This window comes from Alnus glutinosa, chromosome 2 (assembly GCF_958979055.1).
Source record: "Alnus glutinosa chromosome 2, dhAlnGlut1.1, whole genome shotgun sequence".
Lineage (NCBI taxonomy): Eukaryota > Viridiplantae > Streptophyta > Magnoliopsida > Fagales > Betulaceae > Alnus > Alnus glutinosa.
In genome coordinates this window covers 22061625-22074335 of record NC_084887.1, presented here as the reverse complement: position 1 = coordinate 22074335, position 12711 = coordinate 22061625, and the positions used below count along the sequence as shown (strand labels likewise).

The following is a 12711-nucleotide window of genomic DNA, read 5'->3' as shown; positions in this document are numbered from 1 at the left end:
CGTTCTTAGTGCATGATGCCCCACTATCCAAACATGCAGAAGACCCCACGTTCCGGGTATTGGAAGATCACGATCAGAGGATCAACTCCCCTCATATCCAGGAGAAATTGGTCTTCACCCTTGCTATAAATGCCAAAAGACATCCGAATATAAGCCAACTAAAATTTTTGTGATTAAAGTGTTAAAGTATCCCACATCGCCAAGAGATACATGACCTGAGGACTTTATAAGCCATAGACACTCTTCCTCTCTCAATGCATCTTTTGAGAGTGAGTAAGGCCCATGGACTTTTACATGGTATCAGAGCCAAATGTTCTGAATTCAAATCTTGACTCTGTCATTTACCTCTCATTTCAATTAAATATTACACGTGTTGGGCATCACCTATTAAAAGGAAGTCTGAGCCCACACGTGAGGGGAAGTGTTAATGTATTGATTAGGTAATTAAGTTTACCTCTTTCTATGAGCTTGAGCATTTAGGACAAGTGGTGATATAACATGGTATCAGAGTTTCAAGGCCTTGGACAATGTTGGGCCTTCCCTCCCGTTGTACACGTGTTTCGACAATAGTACCACACGTGAGGGGGCTGTGTTAAGAGTCTCATATTGCCGAGGTATACTTGGGTTGTAGGCTTTATAAGCCTTGAATAAACATCTTCCATTAATGTACCTTTTGTGGAAGAGTAAGGCTCAATGGACTCTATCATGGTATCAGAGCAGGTTCTTTGGACGATGATGGGCATTTCCCTCCCGATCTTGAACACGTGTTTGGCCAAAGTTGCCACATGTGAAGAGGCTTTTTAAAGTGTCCCACATCGCCAAGAGATACATGACCTGAGAACTTTATAAGTCATAGACACCCATAATATCTCAAGACGTCTTTTGAGAGTGAATACGGTTCATGGACTTTTACATAAAGCATTTTACTCAAATTATCTAAAGAACTAACTTAAGCATCAGAGTGGGACCAGCTGGCACTCCCAGCAAGATCGAGCCTTACCGAGCTTATTATTTTGTAGGAAAAGTCTAAAAGAATCTTCCTGAAGTTTGTGCTGCTGGACCGGAAACTGTTTTAACAACATATAATAAGCAATGTTTTATTATTAAGGAAATACTAAAAAGACAAATGAAATGAGATTTATGCTATAATAGCTTTATTGTTAAGGAGAGAGTATGAAAGCGAATTAAATGAGAATGATTTCAAGGTCAACAATGCACTAGTTTGAATATCCTTCTATGCATGCTTGGGGTTTGATATTAATTGGCAACAACCCACGGTTGGTTTGAGGGGTTAGCTCTGTTATTACGTACGTAAAGGGCGCTATATCGTTAATCTCGTGATCTTTTTAAATTTTTATTAAAAAGTCTTAGCTTTTGCATTTGATTAATAATATGCTTCAATTAAAACTTTATTACCTAAAATTATAATTAATATAAATTTATATGTTTCTTTTCTTCTTATTATTTTCAATAAGGCGTGATCTCTCTCTCTCTCTCTCTCCCTCCTTATAGAAAAAAAAATGCAAATCAACTATTTGCAAAGGTCTAAGCTTCATTTGGTATGCTTATATATAAAAGATTATATGAATAGAACAAGCAAGCTAGACTGATCTTTGCTGCCGCATTCGGCCAAAATTATCCACTTTTTCTTTTTTTTTTTTTACTGTTAATCTTGTGTCATAGTTGTTGACGTGACAAAGCATAATGAGAATTTAAAATATGGTATTTAATTGATTATTTTGGTATGGATGTGAAATTAAGTAGATCAGATCATCATAGTGGCCCCAAATTAAGAGTCATGTTGCATCACTGCACATGCAACGTTTGAAGAAAAACGTAAATGACGTTTGCATTATTATTTTAAAAGGATTAATAAATTTGTAATTTTCTTAAACTCATTTATAAAGTTTACTCTCCGTTAGTAAGAAAATAAGTTTAAACTTAGCGCACCCATAAATACATTTATAATCCACCTATTTTATATGGAAAATCATACAAATACACTTTAACACTCCAATTCCACATCAAAAATATGAATAACTTGATTACTTTTTTGTTCTTTTTTTTTTTTTTTTTTCATTTGTACAATTATCAAATGAGCTACTTCACTATATACAAAGTGCATGAAGAGACTAGATGGGTAGATCGTTTTGTAATTAGAAGCATAAGATGTCAGTCTATTAGGGTTTACTTTTAGTTATTACTTATTACCCAATTTATCAACCATATATACTGGATCGGAAAGGAGTAAAATATACTTAATTGGTACGTTGGTTAATTATCTTTCTAACAAATCATTGACATTGGTATATATTTAGATTAATTAAATTAACGGCAATATATTATATTTCCATTGTCTAATTAGTTTAAATTTCCAGGAAATCCCTTTGGCTTTTCTTCTCGTGGTCGTTCGTATGTAATGACGTGTCAAAAAGCAAGAGACAGTCAAAACAAATGACGTGGAGAAGACTCATTCGGAGGCCATGGGAAGAAGGTAGGACGGCTTCCACACAGAATGCAAACTCATCTTTCGCGTGATGGACTTGGCCGTAAGTAGGAACAAAAACCAACGGTTGAAAAAACAAAAATGGAAAAAAAGCAACTTTTTCTTTTCTTTTTTCTTTTTTTTTAAAAAATAGAATTAGAAACCGAAAAGTTTTTCCATCTTAGAAAATGTTCAAACAACGGGGTCAAAGTTCCGACATTCTTGAAACTGAATCTTCTCTTTCTATAAATACTCCACTCGCTAACATTTTTTATACCCACCAACATAAACAATAGCATTAGTGCTTTCATAGAGAGAGAGAGAGAGAGATAATGGATCAGTTTCTTGAGCTATCTCAAGCTTTTTACATAGCCACGGTGGTCCTTCTTCTCTACCTGTCATGGAGAATATTGTATTCTTGTTGGATTTCACCAACTCAGCGATATCAGAAGCTTCGGAGAAACGGATTTAAGGGTCCAACTCCAAGTTTTCCGTTGGGTAATACTAGAGAGATGACTAAGAAGGACGGAAATTCTTCGTTGGGATCTTCGAATGCCTCCCATGATATACACTCGATGGTTTTCCCCTTCTTTGCACGATGGCAAAAGTCGCATGGTGAGAAGATTTTGCAAACTCTTAAAACTCCATCTTATATATATACGCTATCAATTTTGAATCATTATTTTTTTTTTCGGGCTTTATATATATATATATATATATGCATTAGATTTTGTGAAGAGGGCTAGGCAAAGACCATGCACATGGAGTCGACGTTAATATACAAGTGGTTTATGGTGCAGGAAAAGTGTTCATCTACTGGCTAGGAACAGAGCCATTTTTATACATAGCAGAGCCAGAGTTCCTTAAGAAAATGTCTGGAGAGGTCATGGCGAGGAGTTGGGGGAAGCCCACTGTGTTCAAAAATGATAGAGACGCCATGTTTGGCAATGGTTTGATTATGACTGAAGGCGACGACTGGGTTCGCCACCGCCATCTCATCACTCCGGCATTCCACCCAACCAACTTGAAGGTCTCTCTCTCTCTCTCTCTCTCTCTCTCTCGTGCATCAATTAATATATATGGACGGTAAATTGGTCGGCAAATACAGAAAAGGAAAAAAGTACAGTACTTACAATTTTGAACACAATTGCCGTGAAGGTGTTACATTGCATTAACACAATACGGAGAAAGATCCAGTCGATTTTCTAAGAATCTATAATTAAAATTCATTATGGTATGTTTAACCATAAAAGAAACAACAATTGGCCAACAAATGTTTTTTCAAAAAATGAATCGTTAGAATCCATCTTTGCTTATATATAAAGGTTCTAACCCCTAATCTATTATCTTTCGTTGGAGTACTTTACTTTCAATCGAAAAAAAAAAATGCTATTTAGTATGCTGATATTTGTTATACAACTGGTATAATGTAAGAGTAAAAATCAGCTATTAAAATTTTTTTAATAAAAATTTATTTATTAATTCAAATGCTGATTTTTTTTTAAAATTATTTTCTTCCTTTCAGAGCTACATTTCAAGTTTGATCTCTACGGATTTCCTTTCGTTCTTGTTAAATTTCCCACTAAATGGTATTAATTTCTTGTTAATAATTTTCTAGGTTATGGCAACCTCAATGGTAGACTCGACCTCTAGAATGCTTGATAAGTGGTCTACCCTCATCAACTCCGGTAGACCGGAGATTGACATTGAGAGGGAAATCACGGCAACCGCTGGAGAGATCATTGCGAAGACAAGCTGCGGTGTAGGTTACGAAAGCGGCCAGAACGTGTTCCACAAATTAAGAGAGCTGCAAATGACTCTTTTCAAGACCAACCGCTTCGTCGGGGTCCCTTTTAGCAAATTCTTGTACCCTAAGAAAGCCCTAGAGGCCAGAAAGCTTGGAAAAGAAATCGACAGGCTATTTTTGTCGATCATAACTGACAGACAGAAAGCGATGAAAGAGCAACCCGCTTCACACGACTTGCTAGGGTTATTGCTTCAAGGAAGTCACGCGGACGGCCGGCCGGGGAAGCTATTAACGCCACGGGAACTAGTCGACGAGTGCAAGACTTTCTTCTTTGGAGGCCATGAGACGACTGCGTTGGCAATCACGTGGACCATGCTGCTTTTGGCCGTCCATCAAGACTGGCAAAAAACTTTGAGAGATGAGATTAGAGAAGTTGTTCAAGATAAGGAGATCGATGTCAGCATGCTTGCCGGACTAAAGAAGGTAAGATTATACGTTCTATCACACTATATGTTGGTTTTCGCTAGCTGTACATCTCATGATGTGATCATGTGAATTATTTATGCATGCTACTAGATATGGGTGTAAAGATATTGTTTGGCTTAGGGAATCATGAAAATTTAACATATATATATATATATACATACACACACAATCTTTTTGTTGTAGAACAAAGCAAATAATGCATCAGAAAATTCTTCCATTAATTTGTTTAGTTTAAAAAAGATTGAATATTCTTTGACTTGGAAGATTCATCATGAGGAATATTATAAATATTGACCAAATACTTTATTTTACGGAATGGAAATGCACTAGGTCACATATAGTCCCATAGTTGGAAAGAAGAAAAGGTAATAGAATTAATTTTCTATAGTTACAGAAATATTAATTACTATTTTTCTGTTTAGAGTTGTTCTAGGGAAGGAAATGTGATAAAATTCTTTATTTATCCATTAAAATTTTCTTCCTTGGATTTGAACTTGTAAAGAAAGAAAAAAAAACAAATCCAACGGAACTGTTGCTTTGGTGGACGTACGTTACCCTAGTTGGTGTCAACTACCGACCTTTGAAACTTTGAAAATAGGTCATTCATTGGTCAATGCACAAGGATGACCAAAGAAGAGCTAGATAGCCCACGCGTTGAAGCGCGTGATCTAGCAGCACATGAATCATGATAATAATGTCTTGGAATCTAGAAGGAGGGACCGCGTAAGCGTCAATATCTCTGTAAGGAAAATTACTTGAGAGTAGCACTTTAGGATCCTACAAACGCCCTCCCCTGACATTTGTCAACACCCTAATGGTTTCCCCACCAAAAACTCCTACCACCCACATAACCCCAAGGACACTTTGCCTTATCTGGTACGTTGGGCCGTCCACAGCACCAAATATCACTCTATTGATGCCCACCGGCTAGATTTGCTAAATTTTATTAAATTATTAAGAAATCGATAATTGAAATGACATAATAGTGATAATTCAATGACTAATATTTATTATCATATTATCAAATTATATGACAGTCGTATAATGTTTAAAGATTTTATATTAAAATGTTACAAACAATGATGAATTAATTATGCATGTAATTAATGATGATGCAGATGGGATGGGTGATGAATGAGGTTCTTCGACTGTACCCATCAGCACCAAACGTACAAAGGCAAGCAAGAGGAGACATCAGAGTCGATGAGGTAACAATTCCCAACGGAACCAACATGTGGATCGATGTGGTGGCCATGCATCACGACAAGGCGCTGTGGGGCGACGACGTGAATGAATTCCGGCCGGAGAGGTTCAAGGACGACAGCATCTACGGCGGGTGCAAGCACAAGATGGGGTATATGCCTTTTGGGTTTGGTGGGAGAATGTGCATCGGCAGGAACTTGACGTTCATGGAGTATAAGATTGTCTTAACCCTAATTCTCTCTAGGTTTTCCTTCACCGTCTCCCCAGCTTATAATCATTCTCCTTCTATTTTGCTCTCTCTAAGGCCTCAGTATGGGCTGCCTCTCATTCTTCAACCTCTTCACACCAACTAGTGATGTATTTGTTTCCTTTTTTTTCTTTTTCTTTTTTTTTGGAAGTGAATTAGTAATTTTTTTTTTTTTATTCAGAATTAGTAATTTGTTAGTTCTATTGTACTAGCTACTAGGATTTAATTAGCTATATATCTTTCATTTAATTCTATTGTGCTCCTTTACCATTAAAATTCAGGCTACTCTCTATTATTGCTCCAAAATCATCTCAGTTTGTTAACTGCTTGGACTTTTGTCATTTGATCTCGTACGTATCGATGGAAAATAAAGATGTGGAATTACATAAATTAATAAAAATAAAATAAAAATTGTATGAAAAATTATTGAACTCTTGAACATGCAGTAAGGCGAATATTAATCTGTCTCTTAGACAAATATTGTCTCCCACTTATACAACAAGTATTGCAAAAGGGAATATAACAATTATGTCATCAGGATACAATATTCTCCGAATGTAGTGTGCAGATAACAAATTCTGAACACTACTCTAAATAAGAAATTACGTAGCAGCAGGGAAGAAGAGAAGAAAAAAGATCACATAAAATATGCAGGAAAGATATATTTTATAAATTAGAGAAGCAGTTTATTACAGTTTCTAACTGTTGAAGTTAGAATATGTAATTTCTGACCGTTGAAAAATAGTTAATTATTTAAAAATATGATTGTTGTTAGAATAGCAGTTGTACACATCAGAAAAATACAAATGTAAATAATAAGCTCTTGGCTCGTGTGCGACAATGCGCGCGTGCTAAGTGCGCCCGTCTAAAGTGTCAAAGTGACACGCGTGTGCGACAGGACACAACTAGCATGTGTGTACACAAAATCCAATCTAGTATAATAGCAACATAAATTCTTATAGAGCATACAAAAAACTCATACATTTTCAATGTAAGACAAAGAATAATTAAAAAAGCAGAGAGAGAGTTGAAATATTGAAATTTAAGTGAACCTTAAATTTTCATGAAATAATTTTCAGTAGGTATTCGAGAAGACAGTGCCGGCTCAATCTTTAGGCAATTTAAGCATTGTTTAAGGTAAATTAAGGCTTTCAATTAATAATTGTATAATTAAAGTCTTTTCTTTTAAAAAAAAAAAAAAAAAAAAAAAAAAAATTGTAATAGCTAGTCTGCCTTCATATTCGTCCATCTTTGCGTCATGCGTTAGTTGAAGTTTTAACTGAGAGTGTTAAAAATGGGTATTCCACTTTGGTGAAAATAAAATAAACAAAAATTATCTATCACTACTCTGTAGGCCGGTGACATTAATGGTCGTTTCACGAATCACGATCGAAACATGGGTAAGAAGGAAAACTCACATACGTACGTACCCTTAGATCGAACCTTTCGAATATTCACGGATTTTGCAATGTTCTCATTAAATTATAACAAAGTCATAATGTGGGTATTTTATTTTTTGGTCATTTTTAATTGTTTGTTAAATCCTAACAGAGAATGTTAAAATGACCAAAATAATATTCCAATTTCTTTTAAAAAAAAAAAATCCTGGTGCAGGACCATTAAATGTTAGAATAATATTGCATTACAAATTGAGAAATGATATAAATGCATTTTTTTAGGCATTTCATTTTTCAAACTTACTATTAGATTTATGGGACCCACATTAAATCCTACAAATTCAATAGTTAATTTGAAGATGTATACGTAAGATGTATAGGGAATGTATCATATGTGTATATTTCAGTACAATTAAAGATCCAATGATCACCTGGCCGGCAACAAAGCCAGTTAGTAATTGGATTATTTTCGGATACACATTAATTTTTAATAATTAATCAGGAACAAATTAATAACAAGTTGTGATTCAATCAAATTCCAAAGAGTAATGATTGAATACCACCTAAATATACAACTTTTCACCACATAGGCAAGGTGGTCCCTACCTTAATTTATTTTTAAAAAATAAAAAAATTCAAAAAATAGTGGGGGGACCACCTTGCCACATAAGCAAGGTGGTAAAAAATTGTGTCTTTGGATGGTGTTCAATCATTACTCAATTCGAAATCCATAAAAATATCAAAAAGTAGTAATTCAATTAATGGATAGATCGAAAGTCAGACCCAGCGTGGATCGCGATCTTCTTCCTATGACGAGCCTTTTGAATATTGTAAAAGGAATACCAAAAAGTAATTAACCTGAGAAGGCCATGCATCCAATAGAAATAGAAAACTCAGAATCCTTTTTGTTTTTTTACACAAAGATATAAACCGCAAAGTCGTAGATATCATCAGAACAAAGAATTTTGATATCTACAAAGAAAAATCGCAATTATTTCAGACTAGCTTCTTCACATTAATTATTGCACCAAAAAGGTAATTAATTATTAGAGAAATGATCCCTACACTCATTTTTCACAACAGTCCCACAACAAGCTGATGTGGCTGGTAATATTTTATTACTTTTTTTGTTTTGTTTTCTTTTCTTTTTGTAAAAAAATAATAAAATCCTACCAGCCACGTGAGCTTGTCGTGGGACTGTTGTGATAAATAAGTGTAGGAATCATTTCTCTAATTATTAAGGTCCCGGCCTGCCTAATCTCCTAATCACAATGTATTTAATTACCGGTTTTCGTTTAGCTATGGTCCATCACAAATTGGCCTTATATATATATTTAATACACTACCACCATACACTACAACCAACCATATATATATATATATAAAGTAAAAGAAAGCAGAAAGTTATGGTTTAAGCAAGGAATATTTTGAAAAGCAACTTTATTAGTTTTCTCTTCCGTTGTCATGGCCCTTTTTGATATCCAAAGGGCGGCATAATATATGTCCAGATTAAGTTCCTGGATGGCACTCGATCCTCTTCCTCTCAGAAAAGTAAACCTCTTTGAAAAGCCCTCATCTCCATATTTTTGACCATATATCGCTCTGTTCCTCTCTTTCACATTTCTTTTAATTAGTACTTTTTCTTTTTGAAAGTTTTGCTTTTGAAAGTCAAATCTACGTACCGCGCTGACTCATCTCTCTCTAGCCACGCAGCCCTCCATCCTCTTCCAGTTTTTTGCCTCCACGGACCCGCAGCTGTAGCGTGTGTGGGCGGTCGCCATTTTTGCTGTTCTACACCCAATGTCACTCACATGCAACTCCACCAATAAGACCACTGTAACCAATTTTGCTGGCAACAGTTTCTCTCACTTGCTCCATTGGCTGTGGATAAGACCTGCATTGCAATGTACGTTGCTAGGGACTATATACTTGTGGTTGGTTTGTTTATGTAATTAGGTGTTTTGCTTACTAGCTTATTTCCCTGTTCAGGTTTCTCTCTTCTGTTTCTAGTTGGTTTGTGCACCTGGTTGTATTTTCAGCTCATCTATAAAATAATTTTTTTTTTTTAAAAAAAAAAAAAAAAAGGGTTCCTGGTCGACAAAAAGGGCCTAGATTTTTTATTTTTTATTTCTTCTTAGTATTCATTGAGGAAAAAGGAGAAAAGAGAAATTACAAGAAAAAAAATATATATATATATACATATATATATATATATAAAGATTAACAACCTAAACATCAGCCCGAATACAATTAGAAGTTGGTACGACATTCAAGAAATAAAGTAAACAACATCGAAGAAATAAAGTAACCAACGAAAATTGGTCAAATTATTTGGATTCACTTTAACCCCATTTGAGTGACAGGAAGAATAATATTATGGAATATTTTGAATCCATTGCCATTGGACATTATATGTTGAGATCAAATTCATGCACACAATAAACAAGGCCGCCCATGACACTCTTATGTTAAATTGTCGCATGGCATATGACTTAATACAACTAACCATAATCAAGTACATCAGTGGTATAGGGTTGATAACTGTCGTCATCTATGGGACAAATGAGTGGACTAGATGGGATGTAGGGAGCCCGATGCACATTAAGTAGAGAGGCCCATTGTATAAGATTGACAATTTTTATGGGGAGAAATGATATTTGGTCACCTAATGACATAATTATTGACTTTTTTTATTAAATAAAAAAATAAAAACCATGTAAATGGGTTGGAGTTTGATTTTATAGTTTTTTTTAAAAAATAAAAATAAAAAAATAAAAATCAATAGTTATATAATAAGTAGCCAAATATCACTCCTCTTTCATGGCACGATCTCTTGGCAAACCATAGGTTAGAGGATTTCTCATTCTCTTGATTGGGCTTGGAGGATAAGATGGTCCAAGCCCAATGTGTTGGCTTCCAAAATTGCGTCAAGTGTGATTTTTGCTTCAATAATACATAGGATTCTAGTGGAGATCTTTTGTAGGACTGAGCATGATGCATCTGGCCGAAGGTTGTCTCAGTAGGGCTGTTCAAAAGCCCAAAATTTGGAAATCCAACCTGCATTCAATCCGGTTCTGATCCAATTGGGCCGGCTTCTAACAATAAGAGAGCGAGTTAGATTCAAAACAGTCGAATAGCCGATTTTAAAATAGTCTTAAGAAATTTTAAGTGCGTTAAAGTGACTTATCAAATTACAAGGTATGCCAAAAATATCACTTTTCAAATAATATTCTTATTCTCTTAAAAATTAAAAAAAAAAAATTAATATTATTTAAAAAAAAAAAAAAAAAAATCTAAAAAGTAACCAAAATAAAACTTTAAAAATTAAAATTTTTTAATTAAAATAAAAAGAAGAAAAAAACCAAGGGGTGGCTCAGAAGCCACCCCTTGACTGGATGGTGGATCTGGGGTGGCCTAAAGGAAGCCAGGGGTGGCGCTCAATCACCCCCATGGACCAGAGAACGTCTGGGGTGGCGCGCGCCACCTCTTGCTTCCTTTGGGGTGGTCTTCAGGCCACCCAAGGGCCACCACTAACGACGGCTCGAAGGCCACACTTCACTTCGGGTGGACCATGAGCCACCCCAGAGGTGGCCGAGGTGGCGCGTGGCCACTCCCATGGCTTTATTATTTAGTTTTATATATTTATATTGTCGTCATTTTATTAGCGCTGACGTAGCACATTACTGGAATTTGACGAAATTTGACTAGAGAGTGATTTGTATTTTGGCATACCACAGATACCTCTGACTTCATTTTGATACCACAGAGAATTAATTGTAAATCAGGTAAACCCTTGAACTAATTTGCATTTTTCTCTTTTTTTTTTTTACTAAGAGTGACACATGTCATCATTTTATTAGTGCTGGCATGGACATTAACAAAATCTGTCAAGTGCTTTGACTGCAGAGACTAAATTGTTATTTTTGGGCTATCCTGATGACCTCTGAATTATTTTAATATCATAAGGAGTGATCTGTGATTTAGGTCGATTACAATAACTGATTTTGCATTTATCCAAAAAAAAAAGATTTTTTTTTTTTAATCCACCCCTTGGTTTTTTTTCCTTTTTTCATTTTTTTTTTTTTTTAAAAATTATTTTTATTTTTATTTTTAAAATAATAAGGGTATTATCAGGAAAAAAAAAAGTTTGTCTTTTTGACACACCCTAGTAGTTTGATGAATCACTTTAGCACACTTGAAAATTCATTGAATATTTTAAATTCATATGATAGTTGATGAGGTTTTTAAATATTTTTTTTTCCCTTTTTTTTTAAAGAAATTTTGAAAAATTAGCTTGAAAATCAGAATTTGGGTACGATTTACAACTTTTGACCTGACCCGACTTTCAAATAATAGTTCTTTTATACTAAAAACAATACTTTTTAGCAAGTATGTGTATGATATTTTTGTTGAAACCCTAACCCTTGTCGCTCACTTTTCTCTTTGCATTGTAGATGCTGGAACGGCCTTATCATAACATCTTCAAGCTTATTTATTATGTAAATAACTCGAAGAGTTACTACTACTCCTTGATCAGGTATCAATGCAGCAAAAATGAATTATTATTATTATTATTTTGTCAACCAAGTATTAGTCATACAATTGAATCACAATTAATAATAATAATAATAACCAAAGCACTACTAAACTTCAATGTAACTTAAGTCATCGTAACATAACTTAGTAATACTATCAAGCATCCACCAATATAGTTAGTGAACACACTGATTCTATATTGGAAAGATGATTAGCACACATAGAGAGTTGGTGGTTTATATAGACATTCATGGATGTTAAATCTCACATTGCCGACTTACTATTTGAAAATGAGCTTTATAAGTGTTTATAGGAAAACTCCAAATTGACTAGATTTTTTTACAATAATAGTGCAAATATAGCTAGCATTTTTTACTAGGTCATTACAGTCATAGACTGAAAAACAACTACACCACCAAATAGTACAAATCAAATCCATATGTCATGAATACATAATAAATCTATGAATATCAAAGTCTAAGAAAATGTTTTAAGGGTGGTGAAACATCATGTACCACCAGTACAAAACAGCTAAGGGCGCCCCACCCACCTCCCGACCACGGGTCTCCAAATAGGCTACCAACTCTGGGTATGACCCAAAGGTTTGCAT

The 12711-nt window shown here is 34.7% G+C and overlaps 1 protein-coding gene across 1 annotated transcript; it reads left to right on the top strand.

The window, feature by feature from the left end:
- The first annotated feature begins 2775 nt into the window (after window positions 1–2775).
- Window positions 2776–6444, top strand: LOC133861500 (cytokinin hydroxylase). Its single transcript, XM_062297286.1, has 4 exons — window positions 2776–3100; window positions 3286–3515; window positions 4104–4715; window positions 5837–6444. Exons 1-4 carry the CDS (start codon window positions 2818–2820, stop codon window positions 6272–6274), a joined length of 1563 nt encoding a protein of 520 aa, XP_062153270.1. The 5' UTR covers window positions 2776–2817; the 3' UTR covers window positions 6275–6444.
- Window positions 6445–12711: the final 6267 nt, after the last annotated feature.